At 37.5% G+C, this 24,065-nt stretch overlaps 2 protein-coding genes and 1 pseudogene across 10 annotated transcripts; 1 reads left to right on the plus strand and 2 right to left on the minus strand.

Moving 5' to 3' along the window:
* Window positions 1-1,712: 1,712 nt before the first annotated feature.
* Window positions 1,713-10,171, minus strand: LOC116917451 (meiosis regulator and mRNA stability factor 1). 9 transcript variants are annotated; one of them, XM_045170165.1, is made up of 26 exons: window positions 9,999-10,169; window positions 9,350-9,742; window positions 9,111-9,283; window positions 8,709-8,770; window positions 8,424-8,536; window positions 8,243-8,355; window positions 7,995-8,164; window positions 7,389-7,683; window positions 7,166-7,313; window positions 6,811-7,100; window positions 6,514-6,713; window positions 6,339-6,432; window positions 6,092-6,268; window positions 5,838-6,025; window positions 5,517-5,683; window positions 5,242-5,456; window positions 4,849-5,175; window positions 4,630-4,746; window positions 4,357-4,395; window positions 4,048-4,284; window positions 3,590-3,793; window positions 3,060-3,330; window positions 2,708-2,889; window positions 2,377-2,544; window positions 2,202-2,288; window positions 1,713-2,136 (listed from the first exon to the last, which is right to left on the minus strand). In XM_045170165.1, exons 2-26 carry the CDS (start codon window positions 9,441-9,443, stop codon window positions 1,972-1,974), a joined length of 4,296 nt encoding a protein of 1,431 aa, XP_045026100.1. In that variant the 5' UTR covers window positions 9,444-9,742; window positions 9,999-10,169; the 3' UTR covers window positions 1,713-1,971. The 9 variants fall into 9 exon arrangements, with proteins under 9 accessions (XP_045026100.1, XP_045026101.1, XP_032778806.1 ...); XM_045170166.1 differs by having other exon boundaries at window positions 9,350-9,482; window positions 9,551-10,169; XM_032922915.2 differs by having other exon boundaries at window positions 9,350-10,169.
* A 2,339-nt stretch (window positions 10,172-12,510) lies between these two features.
* Window positions 12,511-13,075, minus strand: LOC116917778 (annotated as a pseudogene).
* A 5,365-nt stretch (window positions 13,076-18,440) lies between these two features.
* Window positions 18,441-22,158, plus strand: LOC116917450. The gene is made up of 7 exons (XM_045170171.1): window positions 18,441-19,137; window positions 19,196-19,285; window positions 19,346-19,411; window positions 19,471-20,262; window positions 20,335-20,519; window positions 20,979-21,103; window positions 21,196-22,158. The coding sequence occupies exons 1-7, from the start codon at window positions 18,477-18,479 to the stop codon at window positions 21,224-21,226; spliced, it is 1,950 nt and encodes a 649-aa protein (XP_045026106.1). The 5' UTR covers window positions 18,441-18,476; the 3' UTR covers window positions 21,227-22,158.
* The last annotated feature ends 1,907 nt before the right edge of the window (window positions 22,159-24,065 follow it).

Genomic DNA, 24,065 nt, shown 5'->3' on the forward strand with positions numbered 1-24,065 from the left:
CTGATTACCCGACCCGATAATGACATTAACGAGTAGGGGAAAGACTATATTTTGTATTGTAAAAATTGTTCTACTTAGCCGGGGGGTAGGGGAGTCTACCGATAATACAGTCTACACTTTTTCTAGACATTTAATACCTAGGGCAAAAAAAAAGTGTCTGGACTGACATTACCCAACCCCCCTTATGATGATTTTGCGCCAAAACCGCCCTACCTCTCCTTAAAAAGGTAAACTATTAATATTTTCTACCCACAGATGGCTTTTTCCAAATAAATCGGTGTTCACCTTTTTGTGCAGGATACTGTACAGTATCCTGCACAAAAATCCGAACACCGATTTAATTTTTTAAAGCCATCTATTGGCGGGGTAGCGGGTTTTTTTGGTTTTTTTTAATGGGGAGGGTAGACGGGGTGATAGACACGACAGGGCAGGGTTGGGTAAGTCTAGACATTTTAAAAAAATGCCTTAAGGTATTACGTTTTAAGGCAAGTTACAGGTCAGGACATTTTTGCAACCCCCAGGGTGGTGTGTTTTTTTAAACGACAGTTGAAAATTTAGGGCTTGGGCTTGGTGATGTTGCTAACCGAAACAATTTATCTTATGTTCCAGCTGCCTGTGAATGTTTAAGCCGTTGTCAATGGCGTAGGTGTAGCCTTTCTGAATGTAATGCTGGAGAACGGTGTTCGATTCCAGATGAGGTGATCAATTATTGTGGTTAGCTTACCAGAAATTCTCGTTCATAAATATAACAAGTTTTCATCGAGCAATGTGTGCTTTTTTTGTTTATTAAATAACTTTAAAAATAATAATTCACTTCGTTCTAAAAAAATTAATATTCCCAGCATATTCGAATGAAGAATATTCTATAGATGCAAAATATTTCACAATATCTTATCGGGAATCGAACACTGATCTATGGCGTCGCAATCAGAGGCTCTACACATATGCCATCGATATCGACATATTTATGCACAGGCAGCTTTCTAATTTATTTTGGGTAAGGAATATTACATAGCCTAAATCCAACATTTCCAACTGTCGTTTTTAAAAAACACATTACCCTGGGGGTTGCAAAAATGTCCCGACCTGTTACTTGCCTTAAAGCGTAATACCTTAAGGCATTAAAAAACAAATTTCTAGACTTACCAACCCTGCCCTATGTGTCCATCACCCCGTCTCTTAAAGAAAAACAAACAAAAACCCTTTACCCCGCCAATAGGTGGCTTTAAAAAATTAAATCGGTGTTCGTTTTTTTGTGCAGGATACTGTACGCCTACCATTAAACTCCTATACTATGCTTTTACAATGAGTTTGATCCGATCACAAATCCCACCCAACTTTGAAGTTTGAACTCAGAAGACAACTACAATGGTTCTGGTAGGCCAATCATACCCCTTTTTAATTGTTGCGGCTTAATCCGCCATTTTTGCAAAAGGCGTCAGGGCGATCGGTTTCACCTCGATGGTTGCCCCGCCCCAGCTGACGAAGTGGCACCCCGATTCAGCCCCGATTGTCCTTTTTCAGGGCGAGGCGGTTAACTCGACTTGAGCTAATCGGGGCCAATTGCTAATTTACACCGTTAAGGTCTCGTCATCGTACTCCAATAATCCCAATTACTCATCGGGCCGCTACGGGACCTTCGAGTAATTGTCAATTTATTACTGTCTTCTAAAACGACAAGACAAAATTCAATAAAAGACCGAATTTGCAAATACATTCTTTCTATGTAATAAATTCCAGCTAAGTCATTGCAACACTGAAGGCATAGCAAAGAGAAAAAAACAACCAAACAAAAAAAAAAAAAAAAGAAACACATTGCAAAACAAGTAGGTAATTCAAAACAAAAGTTTTTTGAAACTACGTATGATCTTAATTAAAATCACCATTGCAAATGCCAAGCACACTTGGCATTTTGGTAGCAATTGCAACATACTAGACGTTTACTTTCGGGGGCTAAGCTCAACGTGACTTTCAGTTAAGGGGTTTGATCGCTGGGGTACGGAATTGCGCTGCAATCCTACTTCTCACGGGGCTTTTAGATGCCATGCCTTCAACGCGGGAGGTCATGATCAATGATGGCCGAGGAAGTAATGACGCGGGAGGAGGTATTCCTGGACCAGAAGCCGCATCTTCGATCTTAAAACGGAAAAAGAAGAAAGAAATGCTCAGTAAGTACCCGCAATCAACATTCAACAGCACACCTCCTTGACTAATGCTCCAGGCGACGTAAAATTCGAAACAGGAGTGACGGGTACCGGAAAAGTACAGGGCGCATGCCACGCTGTAAACTTGAATAGAAAAACCAGTAAAGCAAGCTACCACATCATATTGAGGATAACATGTTTATATTCTTTAGATAAAATAAGCCCTATTTACCCAGTAATTGCACGGGTAATTAGACGCCAAACCATTGGCATTCCAATTAGGCGGATAGCTTGCATGAGAAGCGTAAGTAGGTGACATGCTAAGAGGGATTCCCATAGCCATGCTCCATACCGGACTCCAAGACGCCGAAGGAATAAAAGTTGGGACGGGGGATAACATCTATTACCAGGAATTTCGTATAGCAAGTATAATAAACGTATAGAGAGCCAAAGAAAAAGGGTGGAAAGCAAAGCAACCAAAGCTAAGGACACGGTAAAACATTAAGTAATTGTAGTGCATCTTGCTACTACGACGCTGGACGATTAGGCAGCGTGTTACTTACGAGAGGAGAAGCAGAACTGGAGTTGAAAAACTGCTTCAGATCTTCACACATCCCACCTTTATCGTACGGGTTAATATCTTCTTGGTTAACAGGCTTGTTTTCTGGCGGCTGGATCAACCAGTGTGCAGGAGGTTTAATTCCTGATGGCTTCGGTGCTGGTGGAGCATGGGGAGGGATTAAACCTGGCAATGGAAAAAGTTTCAACAAAATAAAATAGCAAACTGAGTTCGAAATTTCAACGAATAGTGTTCACGATTAAAACATTGATGGGCTATATGTGCAAGATACTTGGTAAAACACCCTTGAAAGAATTAAAACAAATAATAATGATAAATCTTGCACGAGCTCTAACCTGCCATTTCTTTATGAAGAGTAATTACACGTTTGGGCCCTTTTCCGCGTATAACGATCAAGTGCAGAATGGATTGCAAAAGAGATATCATGCTGGAATGACCATAATAGGAAGGTCGACATTGTACTCCAAACCGCTCCAGATAACTAGTCTCGAGGTTAACAAGCAGTAAACGCCCTCCGTTTTCATTCAAAAGTATGTGAACCTGACGAGAAAACATAAAGAGGGGAACAAACCGAACGACGGGCTCCGTGTCGCTTTCGTTATCTACCTTAACAAATAAAAAATAAAATAAAATAAAAGACAAAATGTAGAACATTTTCTAAGTGCACTACAAGACTCCGAACAGTAGAAAAATAAGAAGAGGAAATCGCAAACGTTTTCTGCTACCAGAGTTTACGGTACCAGAAATACATGATACTCCAACAAGAGAGATTCATTTCAAGCTTTATAGAAAATCAAAATCCACAAAGATTATCAAGTATATATATCTAGTTTTGCACATTATGAATGCATTACTAAAGACTTACTATTACTATGTCTTCCATGTAATCCGTGAGGAAGTTTAACGGACATTCTTGACCATAGGTATTCTTGTATTTTTCAAGAAGTTTGCGCAGTGCCATTGAACCATCTAAGACAGGGTAGAGAATAGAAACCACACGGAATTTCGCTTGCGAGAGAGCGGTTTGGTCAATGAGTGCCAGTTCAGCCCCTCTCTCAGAATAAACAACCTGAAAAAAAAGAAGTTGTTGAATCTAAAAGCAGCAACTCTGCCGCTTGCGTTCCTTTCACAAATAAAACGGTAAACACTCTATCGCCAGCGGACATTTTTTTTTAATTCTCAAAACTGGAGATTCTTTGAATCTAAACATTCGTATTTACTTCACCATGACGCACTGTAATATGGCGATCAAAATAATATGGGCTACTCTATTTAATTATAGCGAATAGTTTCGAAGAAAAATAAAATAAAAAATAAACATACCTGAACATGATTCCTTAGCTTTGTAATAAGTTCATCTAAGCTCCTCGCATCATACTGCTCTGGTTTCAAAGCAAAGCCATAATGAATCCGAAATGCATCTGGTAAGTAATTCAGCAAGAGAGGCTGATGACCAGTATGATTTCGGACCAGCCACGTAACTTGGTCAGATAAAATCTTCATACGTTGCTTTATGGTCAGCTGTACGTACTTTTCTATTTCGTTATCCAGCTCGAAAACCTTCAATATGCCAATACATTCCTTTAAAGCCTAATTCGATAATGGCAAAATTAAGGTAAGAATTATTTGCACCTGAACGGTTTCTGGAATCGATTCGAAAAGCTCCACCAGCTATTCCAATACCATAAAAAAATAAAATAGGAAAGAAGTTAGAATGAATTTCTTTGGTTACGCTTTGGTAGCAAAGATAGCACCAGGCAAAAATGAAACCAAAGAGAAATTTAAAAAAATATACATGAAAAACAAAATCAAAAAAATTTATAATTAAATAAATGAAAAATGTAATTAAAATTAGAATAAAAACTAACAAAAAAGTTGAATTTAAAATAAATAAACAAATAAAACCTTTTGACAACCGTAGTCTGAAACGCGGCACTGCCTACCGAAGTGATGATGATATGCAGGTATGAATTTGGCAAAATCCAATTTGCATTGCGGAGCGTGCTTCAACAGCTCAACAACCTGTTAAAGATGGAACACCATTATTTGATTTTCGTGTACGGATAGAACTGAGACAACGACCAGAAAAAACAAGGTTTAATAATAGTAATAATAAAGATAAACCTCAAGGGCGAATTGCTTGGTACGCTCCACTTCGTCTAACGTCTGTTCGCGCTTCGGCAACGCAATTATTTCTTCCCCATCAGCCGTGGTCATAACTACCACGGATGCTTCTACAACCTGGGCCAAGAGATCACTCAGATGGCAAAGACCATAGTCTCTCGGATCAAATGGACGACCTAGGGTTTTCTCGTAAAGTGCTGGGAAGACTGAAACATTCATCTGCTTACTGGCTTGGGCTTTCAAATTTCGTAACAGATCTGATGTGAAACGCTTCATTTGTGCTTTATGGCTAAGGGTAACATGGCGTCTAGAACCTTCGCCTAAAATCTAAAAAAGAAGTTTGTTTTATTTTAAAAAAATCTTCGTGACAACATACACGGACGAAGTGCTCACCTGAACAACGTGGGATAACGACTCTAACAAATCAATGAGGCGGGTATATCCGTAATCAGCTACACGGCATTGGCGGCCAAAATGATGATGATAAGCTGGAATAAATTTTGAAAAAGGAATACGAGATTGTGGAGCCATTTTCAATAAGTCTACAAGTTCTCGACAGAGAAGTGACATTTGAGGCAGCAATGACGGATTCAGCGATTGCAAGGGCTCTAAAATTGTAATCTAATAAATAAAATAAAATTTTTAAATAGTAGTTCCATTTCTGATACCATTATTAGACATTTGATCATTTTTCCCCGACCACTGTAGTCGCTTGTGACCTGCCACTGCGACGATGCCGACTCCTTTTACGCAAGAGATCAGATGTTCAAGTGGTACTCCTTTTTCTTCATTCACATTCAATTCACCAATTTCCATTTCGTAACATCGCGCCAAACTTCACGCCAAATAACAGAAAGTATTTTTTAAAACAAGAAAAAAAAAAAAAAAAAATACTTAACTAACACAAGAAATAAGTTCGAAAAAATATCGATACTGAAACAAGTGGATCGGACAAAAAGCTTTAAACGATAACAAATGAAAGTTTCAACCTAGCCAAGGGAATGGTTCCTCCGTGCGATTGTAACAAACAGTGAGTGTGAAGTGAAATTTGGTGAAGTGTGGAGAAGACCAATGGAAGTTCTGGGGAAGGCTCTAGTTCGGCCCAGCCATGAGACACATGATTTGGAATAGGATCATGGAGAGGACAGCGCGGCATTTCGGACACCGACAATTCTGGCTGCACAAGTAGTTCAATAAGCCCGAATAAAAGTTAAAAGATGAATTGATCCAAAAAACAACATACCTCTGAAGTCGAAGAATTACTTCTTGGTAACATCGTTACATCTTTATTTGATTCATCTCCACTAGATTGCTGCGATTTGGGAGGATGCTGATTCTGAAGAAAGACCACGCACCTTCCGTGAATGTCGTCGGTGACATGCAGAATATCGCGCAGTCGATGAAGATCAGCCAAGCTAACCTGAATTAAAACATGTATCATGAACATACTAATCGAATTTAATAAAAACAAACAACGTAAGGTACATTACCGACGTAGTGTAGCGTTGCTCATACAGCTCTCGGAACTTGAAAAGTGGAAGACGACGTTGCGGAATTTCTGCTAGAAGCGCGTTCACTTGGGCTCTTAAAAATAAAATAAAAACAGGTGGAAACGGTATCAGGTGAAGCAAACGAAACAGTGTACATGTAACATCAAATTCGGACCTGATCTGAAGAGGTGTTGGTACGCTCCTTCCAGGACCTGAACCATAGCTGCTTTGATCATATGCGATCATAATTCGCTTACTTCCTAATTTGCGTCTGTGAAGCTGGCACACGCAGTACTGGGCATCCTGAATCGAGGGTACGCGCACGATGGCAGCAAGGTGTCCATCGCTTTGAAGATGAACAGTGACATTCATGACCTAATAATTCACGTTTTAACATTTTTAGAAACAACAATATAACCAATGTTCTGTTTAATTGAAAAGGAAAAAACCTCGCAAAAACCGATTACTTTACCATTACGTGTTGCTTGAACACAGACGTTATGAGTGTTTTCATCTCCTTTGCACCAATACTTTGATCTAGATTGGTAACATGTAGATCTACAGCAACAGGGGATACAGAGCTTAATGCACAAGCTGGAGATTGCATGGCAGAGAAAGATGACTGTGCGGGTGCTGCAGCACAGGTTTGAATGGGAGTTTCACTGCTTGGTGCAGGAAATGGAATATAAGCCGCTCTGTTCTCTGCTTTACCATCGACATGATTATCTTGAATTTTGGAATTTAAAGTTGATTGATGTTGGGCTGGTTAATAAAAGCAATCTTATTGGAGACAAGACATATCTGATTGGTAAAAAACGAGTCAAAACCTTTGTAATTACCACGGATTCTTCGGTGGCCCTGAGGAGTTTTCTCGACAAGATATTCGGACGGCGTTCGGTAATAGTCCCACCTATTGGGCCCGTCAGCATCTAAAACGGCACGTCGAAAAGTATCGTCTACGATGGCTTGCTCAGTCTAACCGAGAATAACAGTCAATAGATAATTTTCAACACCATGTCTAGTCAAACTCGCAAGAATTCGAGAAATTACCATTTTGGTGCAGCGTTCTTCATAGCCAAGCAGTGCCTCCTTTTCTTCTCGATTGGCAGAACGTGGGCGAAGGTTCAAAAGTCGAGGAGGAGCCACTTTGGCTGGATTAGGCGGCGGTGGAAAAGGGGTAAAATGGCGCTTGCAGGTCCCTCCTATCATCTCCTTGGTATGGGGGTGAACGACGTTCAGGTCGTTTGGCGTGCGAGGCACAGCAGTAGACTGGTATGGTGAACGGCGATAATCGATGGATATTTTCTTTCCAAAGACGTCTTCACCTTGCATCCGTAATACAGCTCTTCTCGTTCAGAGAACGTATCAAAAGAATAAGACCAAACTATGAACGACCTTGAATTACAATTGCGAGTACTATCACACACGAGTAAGGTAGGTATTGCACATGGTGGAAGGAAATGTCGACTAGCTTTCGGCAAAGCCGTTGTCTAATTGTTCCACAATATCAATTAAAGCAGTGTGTCAACGTCGTATTTTAGGGGGAGGAAAGTATTAGCGCATAGTCTAACTACACAATTAATTCGAACTAAAAAACAAAGAGTATGCCGCCGGCAAAATTTGTGATCTAAGTATAAAGTAAGCGTGCGCTTTTACCTTTGAGCGGTATTGAGACTATTAAAACGAATGACGCCACGGCCACGTTGCAGCTGAACCATTTTTCCGCCACAGTTTTCAGCGATCTGCTCAACCCGTTGGCGGACTTGGGACGGTGATACGAAAAGTGGCAAATTTATAACATCCAGATATTCGGGATCCGTATACTCCTTTTATCAAATGACAGCAGTTGAATGGAATGACGCTCAATTCATCTATAAAAAGAATTTTTTTAAACGCAAATTTACCGTTCTTGCGTCTTTCAAAAGAGGTACGTTTCCGATAATATCATCAAATAAATAATGTTCGTTGGAGCAAATTAACAGAGCTTTCGATGCCAAAAGCTGATGCAGAAGGATGACTGAATATTGGAGTGCAATCAATTATAGTTAGACCATCTTCTACGATACTACATTTACTGTAACTTACCATAAACATTTTTACGATTTTTAAAATCAGAAAGGTCAGTAGTGAAATTCACGTCCGAGGATATAAGCAACATAGCACATGGAATTCCAATGTTGTCTGCAAATCGCCTCATGCTGCAATATTAATACACAATTCAGTAACAAATAAATGCATAAATCTAAAGCTTGCACTACATGATTAGATAAGTAATCTTATATTTTTAAAATGTTTCAAGAAGCGATGGAAATCTATTATATACAAAATTGTTCTCAACAGAAACTACATTTATTCATCAGTTTTACTTACAGCTGACGCAATTTGTCGTCAGCAGCGTTCTTATTCGTGCAGCTTACATGTACCACAGTAACCTATACAGGAAAGAAAAGAGCTCATTGAGTTGTGGGCACCAAAATGGAAAGACACTAACTAGCGATTCCTGAAATAGTTGTACGATTAAACCCTTGAATGATTTCACCATTGTCCAAACAATGAACGCATGCACGATGGTGGCATTGGCAGGTCAAGCAATTCATTACAATTTTTAATTCTGCTGTAGACAACTTTAAGTCAACATTAACCTTTTTTTGCAAAGAAACCCAAATGTAGTTTAGAACCCTATTCATCCCCATTTGCAACGTTCGAAATTATTTGCGTTTCCGAAGCTGGCATTTTAAATTGTTCAGTTAACATAATAACACGTCTAAATACCTGTGCATTATTCAAATCGATCACGACTTCCTTTCTTTCTTTAAGAACATCACAAACAACTACAAATTCAGCTTCCCGATAGTTCATTAAAAACCTTTGGCGAATAGCTTCCACAACGGCTATTGCCTGGTGACAGTTGGGTATCCTAACGTTTTCTATATCCCAGAAAATACCTACAATAAAAAACAGGTCGATATAACAAAAATTTTGCAACACAAATCAGGCATTTTCATGATTACCAATTGGAGTAAATAATGGAATCTTGGGATATGAACCACACAAAGTGCATGATGAAACTGGTTTTCTTTCATTGTGTGAAGAAACAACTGACATTTTTATTTATTGGTGTTTTCTTTAACAACTTGTTCTAATCTACTGTCAAATATCCATGATGAAAAATAACACAATAATGAAAGATTTTAAAAGATTTAAGAATATACTGTTTAGTTATCAGGAGTTGATAGGAAATTTCAGTAATTTTCAACACAAATTATTAAAACTAAATTGGCCAGATGTTTGATTAACTTTTGGCAAAATGTTTTGTTATCAATGTAATATGTTACACAAATAGAACTTTTTTATCCACCGAGTCTGTCCCCTGTTGAATAAATCCACAATAACCTAAAAAAAAACTTTAACAAAGGTAAGGAAATTACTACATACACTGTAGAAACTTGCATCCTATGTTATTTGGTCGTTGTGCATAAAGTGTTATCACAAAATTACAGCCATTTACAATTTTGGTGAATAACAACCTGAGATTCGACATAATACGATAGTTGCTGATCAGAAAGAATCACAATTTGAGTTTAGTCAATTTTTCAATAGGTTGTAACTACAATCCAATGTATCTATCATTCTGTGAGCCTACTAATTAAGATAACGTACCATCAAGCATATACAAACTACTTCCCATGTGGAGAATGTATAATTAAAAAAAAAAACCTATTGCCATAGGGTTTTCTTTGGACCAAGGTAAAATCGTTTGTTTCCAAGTTTCAACCACGAACACGAATTACGATCGTCTGCTTGCATGCTTAGCTGTGACTGTGAGCTGGAACCGTGTCTGGACAAGGCCTACTTAATGCTTAAGGCCTGTAAACTCGTATACCTCCTATGGCGGTGACGCGTTACCTGGCAACAACTAATCAGAGGAAAAACAAGGGCTACGACGACACCATCTGGCGCTCGCTACTGCTACTGCTTCGAAAACCTAAATACAAGATTAAGCAAAAACAGGGTTTCCTTGTATTTTTTAATTAAGAGTATCTTAGAATCCTTAACTTTTAGTTAAAGAATTCCAGTAAGTGTAGAAAATCACCTCTTTGAAAAAGATTAGTGTCCACCAAGTAATATTTTCATCATTACATTTCACCATTTCAAACAAATGTCCATCGGTTTTGGGATGGTGGATAAGGACTCCTTCTAGAGATTTATTGATGTGAGTATGTCGGTCCAAGTCTATATTATGTCATGTTATCAATGCGAGTAAAATTTTATAAATTTTTTATTTATAACTCTAAGTGAAAATGTTTAATCCGTTAATAGATTTTTTTTCCTGAGTGATTAATTCAATTAACTACAGGAACAAGAAGGAAATTTTTCATTAACATGATAATAAAACTTATATATTTTTTACACACTACTTTTTTCTTTTTAACAACTCAATTACCATATTGCTGTCAAACTAGCACACTTTTCATTTCAAAAATTTGATTTCCTTTTGTTTTATCTTTATTCGCGTGTAATTACGCGTGTAGTTCTATCTACTTTATTTTTATTTTATTTTTGTTTGTAAGTTGCTCCTACTTGCTCGTCTCTTTTAGCCGAAGAATTTCATTTGCTGCCAGAAATTCGTCTGCTACAAGGGGATGAACAACAAACCATTCACAAACAATAGCTAAATAAAAATAAACCAGATAGAACTAGGGCTAGAAAAATAATTGGGTAATGAAAAAATGAATAGGGTACCCACTGCTAGGAAGAAAAGGGGGAAAATCTTAATTATATTTATAAAAATTTATTTTTTAACATGAAGAAGTTGGTTTCTCCATAAGACGCTGCAGCCGCAGCAGACCAACTTCGACACAAATGAGATTTTCGCATTTGTGGAGAACGTGCAACGTAGGATGTTTTACTGCTCTATACGTGCTTCACACACACGTATTAGCGGGAATTGTAGTAAACTTTGTGTCACCAATTATAAACCTTAATTTTCTAGATCTCCTTCCGCTATCCCGTGAATTATTTCATAATTTAATTCTAATTCTTTGGTATGGTAATTATATTATATATTTAACCTTTTTTCCCCCCATTTTTCGGTAGCATAACGCTCATCGTGAAACCCTGCATTTCAGACAGCATTTCTTATCGCTCTTACAGAAGCTGGCAGAACAGAGAAACCAGTGTTTCGGATTTTTTTTTTCAAATCAAATCCAAAATCCAATCAAATCCAAATCCTCCCGGATTTTTAAGGGATATGGATTTGCCTTATTTTTCAATGGCTTAGATTTGGATCGGATTTGATCCCCACAAAAAAAAACCGGATTTTTTCAAATCAAATCCAAATCCTTTATAAAGATTTGTTTCAGATTTTTTTCCAATTTAGAATTTCTTTCCTCTACCACCCCGCCACTGTTTAGTATTTACCTTTCTTGTCGTCTGCAGACTCTGCACTTGATCCTCTTACCTCCATCGTGTGTAAGACCAGACATATACTCTTTACCGTTTTATTAGATTGAAAAATTTCGTGATTTCGTCATCGTATATTAAAACTATTAGAAGGTAAGGAATGCTACCAGTTAGCCGTTTTTTCCACTAGGCACTAGGCCGCCATATCTTTATTTTATGGTCACTAAAAAATAGTTATTGTGACTCTTGTACTTACATTTCTAATCTTTTTGGTATTTTTTGTTAGTTTCATGACTTGCATCTAAATGCAACGACGATCCCGTGCCCTTAAAGGGGCCAGCCTTACCAACAGGGCTAGCTCGAGTTCGATGCCAGAACCTAGAGCTGATAGACCAAGATCGGATGCTGACTTGCCAAGGCTGAATTCCGACCTGCGGTATTTGTCCTCTCGGGCCCTATAGGAGGGAAATGAAAAATAATATATTTAATTAAGTTGTAGTTAGTTTTATTACAAAATCTTTTGGAATCGCGAACTATACCTCTGTGCTGATATAATACAAAAAATTTTATCTCCAAAAAAGCTATTATTTTTCCAGGAAACTTTTTGAAAGGTACTTGTTTACAATGTACCGTAGCAGACGTAAAGTGATTGACTGTGACTAGTGACTGTAGTGTCAAACTGTTTTCGTTTTTTATGTCATGAGTAGTGTAGTTTGTGATGTCGGTAATGAGTTATTTGACACAATTAGTCTTTTTAAGTTATCTGATTATGCTAAAGGACTTATTCATAAGGAAACAGAAATTTACTTAGAAAAACGTCTGCTTCTTGTTCTACAGTTGTAATACGGGGAGGGGGGTTGTGGAAAGGTAAACCTTTAGGAACGTCAATATCAGGCAACAAAGGAGAATAAATTGGTGAAACGTCACCGAGCGGCTCTTGGTCGGATCCAGTATCTGAATACAAAAAAAATTAAATAATATAACTGTTGAGTGAATGACAAGTATGTAATAATACCTATGAGATCATCAGGGCCAAGGGAAGAATCGATCGGAAAATCGTCTCCAAACATCACTTGGCTTGACCCAGGATCTAACGTAAAGAAATGAATTATAAAAAAGAGATCGAATAACTGTATAGTGTGTAAAAATACCAGGGAGAGCAGAAGTGATAGGCACAAGAGCAGAATCCAAAAGGGAGTCATCAAAGGTCGTCACTTGGCTGGACCCAGGATCTAATTTAAGGAAATGAATTATAACAACAGATGAAATCACTGTAAAGTGTGTTAAAATACCAGGGAGGGCAGTAGTGATATAGGCACAGGAGCAGAATCCATCAGCAAGACGTCAAAGGTCTTCACTTGGCTGAAACCAGAATTAATTATAAAATAACAAATAAGAAAAACCTCGACTTAAATTTAATGGCTCCATGAATCAAACTTGTTAGAGAGAACCTTTGTGCAAAGCGATTCAGTTATAGGTTGTGAACTCTTCGTACACTCTGTGTGGGGAAGAGTAGTGAACTGATTTTGAACAAGGCTGGAAATAGGTGTCCCCAAAATTGACGTAATTGTTTTGCATCTCGACTGTTGTTTCTTCTTCCTTTAAGGCCCTTTTTTTAAATGTCTAGACTTACCCAACCCTGCCCTGACGTGTCCATCACACCGTCTACCCTCCCCCTTAAAGAAAAACAAACGAAAAACCCACTACCCCGTCAATAGGTGGCTTTAAAAAATTAAATCGGTGTTCGGATTTTTGTGCAGGATACTGTACATAGTTACCTAACAGATGCTTTGGTGTAGCTCCATCTCTCAGTCGCCATAGTTGTTGTGGATAAAATTTGCCTAAAATAAATTTACCCTTAATGATGTCTTCTTCATCAAAATGACGCCAGCACAGGCGTGACGAGTCCAAAAGTCCCATTTTTTGAAATATTCCTCTCCATTCCTCTAGACGATGTTTGGGTATTCTAAAGAATATAGCTGGGCCATTTTCTTTGTCGTTTCCAGTATAACAATTTTCAGTAAAGCACCGTTTCACTATTTTTGGATAACTTTTAAACCACTCATAAATCAAACGGATACATCACATTTAAACATAAAATGGCCGTCTTCGAACAAACGTTAACCGAAATTTCGAATTTTAAAAGAAATTAGTATTTTGGTTCATAGGGGGCAGCAGAGAAACGGCGACGAGCCCTGCAATTGGCTGTTTAGAATTTTGCCTTAGGCACTAAGCTTCTCCCCCTGGTACGGAAACTGGCTTCATTCGAGATAGGCTCTTAAATAATAAGTTGCTCCACCATACTAATACACCATGGAGAAACCATCTTCTTCGCGTTAAAAATTAAGTTTTCATAACTATAATTTAGATTTCCCTCTTTTCTTCCTAGCAGTGGGTACCCTATTCATAATTTAATTTCCCTTTTTTTTCTAGCCCCAGATCTATCTAGTTTTGTTTTTATTTTATTATTGTTTGTAAGTGGCTCGTCTCTTTTAGCCGAAGAATTTTGTTTGCTGCCAGAAATTCGTCTGCTACAAGGGGATGAGCAACAAACCATTCACAAACAATAGTTAAATAAAAAAAAACCAGATAGAACTGGGGCTAGAAAAAAAATTTGGAAATAAAAAAAGGAATAGGGTACCCACTGCTAGGAAGAAAAGGGGGAAAATCTTAACTATAGTTATGAAAACTTATTTTTTAAAGTGAAGAAGTGGGTTTCTCCATAAGACTCTGCAGCAGCAGCAGACCAACTTCGACACAAATGAGATTTTCGCATTTGTGGAGAACCTGCAACCTAGAATGTTTTACTACTCTATAGGGTCGAGTATATCTATAGAGCGCAAAAACTATAAAAAAACGTCTTGTCTCAAGTTTTTTGTTGATAAATATTTTTTTCATAATTTTCCTACTATTACATTTTATCGAAAGTGGTAGCTATATTGCTAAGGCAATTAAGGACATGGGATAGAGAATCTAGGATTCGGAAGTTCAAGTCCCGGCGCTGTTTGCTTTTATTTTACAGCGAATTTTGGCTTCATTTGCTGAAGAAAATGTATATTTTTGATTATTTAAGGGTTAATAGAGTTTTTTTGTAAGAAAGCATGAAAAACACATAAAAAAAGATCTTAAAAAGTTTCACAAAATTTAGCAAATCTGGAAAATATGAAAAAATATGAAAAAATATGAGAAAATAGGAAAAAATGCGAAAAAAGATGAAAAAATGTAAAAAAATATGAAAAAACACAAAAAGTATGAACAAATAGAAAAAATATGAAAAAATACAAAATATTGTAACGCGGGGAGTTACTTCAAGACCCGGGTAGTGACTAAGACACGTTTATTCATCGTAAAACGTACACCACACTACAACAGATACAAGTATACTGGGGCGCAGTAAGGGACACATACAAGTATTTATGCACTTTTGTGGACAGCAGCTACCGGGAAAAATATCCGCTGACAAGACTGTCGGAAATCTCGGGTAGAGTTGCGGTCAATAACTGATACAGGAGCGCCGGACGTGACAACTAGTCCATGTAGCTTCAATAACCGCGACAATATATTTAAAAATATATTTTTATTTTTTAATTCGTACACCCAAATGACGAATCGACAACCCCTCGCTAGGAGCGATCATTTGGAAATAGAGCACTAACACTACAGCCCAATTAGTGCCCACTCTATGGAACTCAAAAGCAGCGGTGATATAAATAAAGAAATACCTACTATACCTAAAAAAAACAGGTTACGTTTTAGTTATATTATTGGGCTAAAAAGTAATGTGACTGCAAAGACAGTTCCAATCTGTCTGTTTCACCAATTACAGAATAGTGACACGATCCTGATTGGTAACAGAATAGCAAAACATTACCCATTGTTCGACAAAATAGTTGGCAATGTGCTCTACCTAACTCTATGAGAAGTTCTAGCGACACACGATTATGTTATTAATAAACTTGTTCCCCTATCAGAAAAACAAGGTGCTCATACTAACAACAACTTATTAGTAGCTGGACAAATAAATTTTCAAATAAATTTTCAGTCAAAATAAAATCTCTTGTGAATAATTAAATTTTAACGTACTACAGGTAACAAGTACATCTCATGCCAATGCCTCAGAATCATTATATCCAATAATACTGCCAAAACGTAAATGTCATAACATATTCATAGCAGTGCAGTGGCAGTCAATGTCTCAGGCAAAGTGTATAGTTTCTATATTTCTTTGTTATTACATTTCAATTTAACTTTAATTACATAAATTATATCACATGGTATCAATGTAAGTAACAATACAATCATCGTCTTGCAAATTTTCTTTGTTTTTTAATTTTTATCCTCGCATGCGCTTAATTGCGGTTCTTTTCTACGATAGCAAAAATTTTTGTTTTGGGCAATACATCTGAATTGCAAAGTTAAATATTGGAACACAACATCATTCATTAAAATCTTATGGTGTCGCTGACATCCAATTAATGGCAGTTTTTTTCAGAAATTAATAACAAAATTGCCTCATATGAATCCTTTAAGAACAAACAATCACGTTTAGCTAGTTTCATAAATGATTCCTCTACCTCACAAATTAGCTGAAACATGTTTTGGGAAGAGAAAATTAAGTTACTCCGCTTCTTTATTCCAGTGAGCTGTGAAGCTTTGAAATTCGGAGGGAGCTCTTCTTGACTTGCATTTATTGTTTTTAGACAATTTTGACAAAAAGACGAATTCTTCCTCTTACCTTTTTGTCTGTAGGAGTGGACCATGTACCCACAAATGTAGTATACTATATCACAATCAAGACTATCTATTTTTCAAAGAGGCGAATTTTGTAAAGACGAAGACTAGCCATCAGTTCCAAAACTTTCTCAAACAGCCATTTCCCGGACGATACCTTTTAGAAGAATATCACGGAAATATGCCTTTTTCTCCTTCATCAGCTTCGTGTTGGTGTAGAATCGATTCTTCATGCAAGAGCTGTATGACGTCAACACAACACTTTTTTCTTCATCGTCGCAGTTAGTTCCGCAGAAAACTTGTTTCGTATTGTAATATAGAGTCAACAGCCGGAAAAGCTGGGAAAAAGAGGACGCTGTTGGCTTATCGCCACATCTGCCGCTCATGCGGGTGATTCCAAAAAACCCCCAAAAATTTTATTTAGACAATTTTTTCATGAGTTGTAAAACTGAAAAACTTACCTCTATACAATCCTGGTTTAATTTCCCAGTTAGAACGTATTTGTAATCTTCACTTAAAAGAAATTCGACGATGTCTATCGTACTCATTATGGTTACTCTTAAACCATTAAGAGTAGTTTTTTAAAGAAATGGCTCATACACAGGTCCGCCGACTTCCTCAAATAATTGATGTCCTAAATAATCTCTAACGGCTGCGCTTGTAGAATTTACCCAAGAACCCCATTCTAAGTCAACCACCTGAACAGACGAAGTTTTCTTTGTCGGGTTCGTTTCATCTTTTTGTTCCTTCGGAAAATCTTTTGGACAATATTCTGAACTATTCAGTAATGTTTCATCTTCTAAATTGTTGCTTGACGTAACTCCACACGCGGCTATCTCAGTCTCGTCAAGACATTTGTATAATTGGCTCAACACCTTCAACGTACAAAAACAGGTTATACAAATTCACTAGATGTGTAATGGAATTTAAAAACATTGCGTCCACCAGCTGGGCCATACCAATTTTCATAATTTATTCCGTCGCTGGGTCGCCGAGCGTTCATTACGTCCAAAGAGTTGTTTAGGAGTCTAACTTGGTTTTCCAAGGGTTCCCAATCCTTAAACTTTCATGCAAGTGCAACATCCTCCGCCATTCGATAGTGACGAAGACCGTCAGTGACGAAGTTTGACAGCATCTGAAAATTATTCTTCATTATGAAAAATATAAAAAAAAAATTGAAAAAAACATACCTGCACTGCTAGCTTTACACTCATTCGCTGGAAACTGTTAGGATTGACATGAACCGGCTTTAGTTTGGAAACAAGGCTTAACCCAGTGCTTCCTCTAATTTCGTCGTGTAAAAACAGATCTAAATATTTAATTGTTCTTCCAGCAGCCTAGGATCCCAAATTATATATTAACTCTTAATATTTAAAAAAAACTTTCATTTATGACACATTACATACCTGAACCACTTTGTGATTAAAGATGTGATTTCTTATACATTTGAATAGATGAGGCACGTTTCGCAGGAAAAACACATCGGATCCGGATGTCGAGTGAGTAATTAAGTTCTTCATTTAGCTTGTATCGGAATTGCACCCAGATATGTCAAACATATTCCAAAGTACATTGTTTGGTTGGGAACCGTCGCACGCTGTAGAAAGAACACGGGCATTTACCTCCTCCAGCAAAATAATTGCCGAGGGGTTGCCCACTCTTTTTCTCGATGTGCAGTCCTCGAGAAAAAGGTAGAAAAAGCTAGAAATTTCGGAAAATACGGAAAATTACGGAAATTACGAGAAAATTCAGGAAATTTTAAAACAAAGCTTTAAAAACGTCTAATTATAATTATTTTTTATAGTTATAAGTTATTCTGGTGAATTACCCATGAAATATCATTATATTATTATATGTTCTTGACAAAATGTCATTATTGTGAAGAACTCTTGTTATTACGTAATTGTCAACGCTGTAATCAATAATTCAATTGCAGACGATGATTTGCTCATCACGTGAAAGTGAAACTAAATTTGTTTTCTTGAAGCAGCATATGTAGATATAATGGGTGATCAAGACGACTTTGACGTTTTCAACCTTCTGGGGCTAATTTTGGTGTCACATATGGTTAATATAGCAAAAGACTTGGGATACAACGACTTTAGAATTCTAGCTCAAGTTGAAGGAGCAGAATTGCTTCAAGATGCTGTGATTGAGTCCTTTGGTGTAAATCAAGAGTACTTGGATCTAATATACGAACAGAAAAAAGCATTACTTGGCCCGAAGTGCTGGAAACACCCAAGTAACTTCACATTTCAAGCAGGAGAAAAGGATGCAATTTCGTCTCTGAATCCTCTATGTTTAGAGTTGTTGATAAAGATGCCCCTAGTATTCCCAATTCCGAACACAAAATCACAGCAAACATACCTTAAAATTTCAATGAGGACTGCCGGTCCCATTCCTTTACACACTGCTTCACTAATAACTGCTAAGAATGAGACTGTAGATGTTATGAAAAAAGAAATTGAGGCCCATGTCAATGATTGGTGCAGTAAAAGAGGAAACCATATGTATAGTCCTGAGGACTTTCTGGTAAACAATTCCAATGTACTATACTGTAAGCTCTGCCACCACGGATACAAGTTTACTCTTGGAGTTAATGGCTTTTGGAAAGCAACTACCTTGCTTCAACACATATTCTCAAAGCACAGTCCTTCAAACTTAGGTATGACAAGTTTTATTTCATTATTAACACATTTTTTTATTTAAATTTAATTCTAAAGATGAACATAGCATGCAGATTGGACAAATTCTTGATTTAACGATAGAGAAGACCACAAAAGGGAAGAGGCCCAGTGTTGCAGGGAACTCAGGTTTTTTTTATTCAGAAGTTTTTATATTTAATCATTGCAAGTAATTTTCTAAAATTGTAGATCAAGTCTGTTTGCCTAAAAAGAGATCTGTAACTGCCGATGGGACGGGAATGGATGCAATGAAAAGTGATACTAATATTAATTCACATTTTCATTTTATCATCAAAGATTTTATTCTTTTATAGATCCGATGGTTACGATTCATCAAACCTTGAGCAGTCATGAAAGCGACCAGGAGAATGATCCACATGACAGCCAAGATGAGAGCAACGCAAATGATAAAAACAAGAACTATGTTGGTTCTAGCAACGACGAATCAACCGAAGAATCGAGAAAAATTAATGACTCAGGAGATGAAGAACTGGCCAAGGAGAAAGAGGCAAGCAAGAAAAAGAAATATGATAAGAATAAAAAAATCACCAACAGCCGTCCCTTGAAGAGTAAACAAAACATGGCAAAGGCAAATAAAAATTCTAAAAAGTGCTCGTCTTCTACCACTGCTCATTTAAAAGTTACCTTGAAACCCAGGAAAACAAGATCAGATTTGCGACGATCTACCATGCTACGCGTCGGTGCTTACGACCTTTATCAGTCACTCATATCAAATCATTTTAAAGTCGCAGAAGAAATTGAATGTCTCTCTAAGAGGAATAAGGAGCTGAGCCTTAGACTGAAAGAAATGGTGCTCGCCTTCAAGCAGCTGGAGCTTAAAAATCCTTTTAGCGTCCATCAAGAATCCGAAGTGGATACCCCTTATCTTCTAAAGTGGACGATGAATGAAGCAATCTCAGAAACTTCTAAAGAGAAAAAAGGACGCCGTTACAACGACAGCGTGCTTCTTGATTTTTCACTCAGTATTTGGAACCTCGGTGGACGACACACGTACGAGATCCTATATGATAATATGCCGGGTGTTTTCCCATCTCCCACTCGCATTCAAGGAAAGCTGTCGAAATATAATCCATCGTGTGTTCCAGGTATGCGTGTTCAAGCGGACGTTTAATTTGGAATTTCATAAATTAGTCCCCTTTCTTCAATTTCTCATTTAGGCGTTATCTATCTTGAAACGTTATTGGATATCATCAAAGAAAACAATTATCCCAAGAAGGTGCTCGTTTCTGAGGATGCAACAGCAATAATCCCCAAAAGAGAATACCATTCGCGGTACAATGCCATCCTCGGGGTAAGCTTACCACTGGGAGAAACGGGCTTACCAGATCCTGATGGGGGCGATGTTCATTCGGCAATGGATATAATCCAATACTTTAAGCTGCGTCAGTTCAATTTGTCATCATGGCCCAGCCGCTTGCAGATTCCGCACCCCCGGTTAGGATTGGAACTTTTGCGAGCAATAACAAGATGACATCTCGTGATGTCAAAAGAAGACACGTCTTCATTAACAAACGCTTGAAAGAAGCTGGTCTTGAGAGGGTTCGGAAGAACTCGGACGAGTACTGCTTCTTCAAACTTTATCCAGGACTCGCGTGCAATATTTTGGAGACTGATTTTGTAATTCAAGACGTCCCTCACATTGCTACTAAACTAAAAACGAAGCTTTTAAAGCCTGAATATATCCCTTTATGAGATTATGTTGCTACTGCGAATGATCTTCAATGCATTCTTGAACAGAGATCAAAAGAGAAAACTCTAATTCGGCAAGGTTTGTTGATCAGAAATTTTGTACTTAACTCAGCCTCAAATTTCCATTCCTTTTTATTATTTTTCAGGTGACTTAACTTTGGCGGATAAAATGAACTTTGATGCTGCAGAGCGGATATCAAAGCCAGAAGTTCGCCAACTACTTGATAAGTCTGGAAGGTTAGCATATAATATAATCAATATAATCGAATATAATCAGTCTTGTCTCTGTTTGTCGTTAAGTTCTCAATTAATCTCATCCATTCTTTCAGGAAGATGCTGATGGGATTTCATTTTACTTAGAGATGATGTATCTCGTAACATCAGGTTTCTTAGATAAAACTCTTTGGCCACTCGAACGAATCAACCGAATTTGGACTGTGTTATTCAGCTTGCGCTATTGGAGGCTTTGGCTTTCAAGTGACGGAATCTAAAATCTGTCAAAGAATTCCAATGCGTATTTATCGATAGAAATTAACGCACATACTCTGCTCCTGGTCACCAGAAAGTTCCGCGTCGAAAATACCCCAGAATTACTTCTCACTTGGTTATTCGGAAGCCAACAGTGTGAGACTTTTTTTCGGGCCATGCGAGCGCTCTGTCCTGTTGGCCTTAACAAGCCAAACGTAACAAAAGGCGAGTTTCTGGATAGGGCCAGAAAAGCCGATGTAAATCTTTTACTGCAACACAAAGGAGCTAAAGATCAAGTCATTTATCGCCACGTTGAACAAAAGAAAAATCGCACCGGATGTTCTCGCGAAGCACTTCTAGGGACGACACTCCCAAGTGACGAAGAAATAGCTAATGAGCTGAAAAAGTGTCAGCAAATTGCAAAACAAAAATGAACAAACTCGGTGTTTTCCCCACAGGGAAAGATGTCACCAACTTCACCTTCTGTCCCTCATATGGGCAATGAATTACGAAGAACACTATTCTGGATAACGACCTTGAGGAAAGTGACGATGATGAAAATCCCCTTGATGACGATTCGTCTGATGAGATCTCCGATTCCTACGACCTTCAAGTGTTACGTTCTCTTAATCAAGCTAATTTTAGGGATTTCAGTGAACGCCTCTTAGCTCAGGCAGTCGCCATTCCGTTATCTTTAGAAAACAAAAGCTCGGAGCGAACCTCAGTCGGAGCTTCTGCCAAAGTAGCCCCGTCTGCATTTGTCAATATATCGGATTCAAAGGGAAATGTTCGGTTAGTTCAAAAAAAGACTGTTTGCTGCAGTGCGTCCACTTTTGGCTATTTATGGCTAAATTTGCTGTTTTCAATGTGTTGGGCTATGTGGCCATTGCCTGGCTATTTTTTAATATTTTATAAATTTTTAAATAAAATTCACAGTTTGAAAGAAAATACCGAATATTTCATAAATTGTTTGAGTTTCATTTTCTCCGCTTGGATTTTGGTGTTTGGTAATGTCGCGCTGTGTATTGTGTAGTAGCAAGCAAACGGAAAGCAGACTAAAATAAGCAGTCAAAGACATGTTTCCTTTGGAAGTTATTTCAAAATTCAAATTCCACTGTTGTAAGCCTTTGCATATCATCGTGTCTATGTGATGAAAAATGTCTAAACGACGGTCTGGAGGAAATGCAGAGACGAATCCCTCTAAACAAGCTAAAGCATCAGTAACTAGTTAAATTTTCTCATATATTTCTATAGGTCCTAACAAAATTCACAATGTTTTTAACCAGAATAAAAATGAAAGTCGTGTCTTCAAAAACAAATGGCTCCTGGACAAAGATTTTAAATTTTTTTGATTAATAACGTAAACCCTCAAGACAATCTTGACCATCCATTTTGCAATGCCTGTTCAGTATTTATCTGTAACAAGAAGTTCAACATATCTTCGCACATGAAAAGCAAAGATCATAAGGAAGCAATGGAAAGATATGTCGAAAAAAAACCACAGGAACATAGAATGGCTACATTTTTTAATAATCCAGTTGAAAACCAAGTCAAGTTTTTGGAATTACGATTGGTTTTATTGGTTTGACCGAAAAACATTGCCTTCTAATTGCCCCAAGAGATAATCAGCGTTTTAAAAAAATAACTTCTAAATAACCTTGTCCTTAATCGTGTGTCTATTGGGAAAACTAAGACTTCCAATGTTATTCGTGAAGGTATTTGCAAAAAGATCGTAAACTTACAAATTACGTTCATTATCTTTTCTTTTAAATAATTTAATCTTTAGGAAAGTTTGTTACGACCAAATTGGCCAACAGAGTCAGGAGTACTTTCTATTCTGTCATTATCGATGAAAGCACAGGTGTTAGTCATCTTGTCATTTTACTCAAATATTTTTAATTCGTTGCATAGTAATCGTTAATTCGTTACTTTCTTTCAACGCAGATATATCAACGAAAAATAAGATGGCAGTGGTGCTCTCTTTCTGGAGAAAAAAACAGGATCTGGCTGAAAAAAAAATGGTGCAAAGGCTGGTTCTGTAACCATTCTCAAATCTCTGTTAAAACTTTCAAAAACCGGGAAAGCCAATGCAGTCGTTGAAAAATCTGACTCTGAATAGCAAATATTAAGCAATCTCTTACGCTGTCAATCCTGTGATCGAAATTAATTTTTCGTTTAATTTATTTAATGTTTACGTATGATTCCCATTTGGTTTACCAAGAGGGTCTAGACACCCTTTATTTCCCAACCTCCTTTTCCGTTTTCGTTTTTTAAAGTTGCAATTTATGTCTGAAATACTTGACATAAATAAACACCGTAAACAGGGAAAGGTGGGCATTCAAATTCTTAGAAGGTTAATATTTTTTTGCAATTTTTAAAATCCCTAAATAGCGTTCACGCGAGTAGTTTATGTGGAAAAGGGGCGGAGCTTGGCGAGTCTTTTTTTAATATTCGGAACGATACCGTCCAAACGGCTCAAAAAAACCGTGGCCGTGCCCCCCAGGTGATGACCGCTTATCAAATTTCTATCTAAATTATTTATCAAAATACTTTTTTTTGTCCCGGAAAGAATGCGCGTTTTATAAATAAGGTGAAAAAGGGGCGTGTTTCATGGGCGGTGAGTGGAAAGCATCAATCGTCTTGATCGATACGATTGTTAACATCTGCCGCAATGAAATTTTCCAAATTATCGTTGAACGCAAAAGATCGATTTGTTTATAAAGTGTTTTCA

This window comes from Daphnia magna, linkage group LG2, assembly GCF_020631705.1.
Source record: "Daphnia magna isolate NIES linkage group LG2, ASM2063170v1.1, whole genome shotgun sequence".
NCBI classification, from domain to species: domain Eukaryota; kingdom Metazoa; phylum Arthropoda; class Branchiopoda; order Diplostraca; family Daphniidae; genus Daphnia; species Daphnia magna.

Coding starts and splice junctions, on each gene's coding strand:
- LOC116917450 (XM_045170171.1), top strand. CDS start 18,477: ATGGGTGATCAAGACGACTTTGACGTTTTCAACCTTCTGGGGCTAATT. Junction 19,286..19,345: donor CAGTGTTGCAGGGAACTCAG/GTTTTTTTTATT, acceptor CTAAAATTGTAG/ATCAAGTCTGTTTGCCTAAA. Junction 21,104..21,195: donor CTACTTGATAAGTCTGGAAG/GTTAGCATATAA, acceptor CCATTCTTTCAG/GAAGATGCTGATGGGATTTC.
- LOC116917451 (XM_045170165.1), bottom strand. CDS start 9,443: ATGTCAGTTGTTTCTTCACACAATGAAAGAAAACCAGTTTCATCATGC. Junction 8,165..8,242: donor TTTTGAAAGACGCAAGAACG/GTAAATTTGCGT, acceptor ATTTGATAAAAG/GAGTATACGGATCCCGAATA. Junction 6,269..6,338: donor AGCAACGCTACACTACGTCG/GTAATGTACCTT, acceptor GTTTTAATTCAG/GTTAGCTTGGCTGATCTTCA.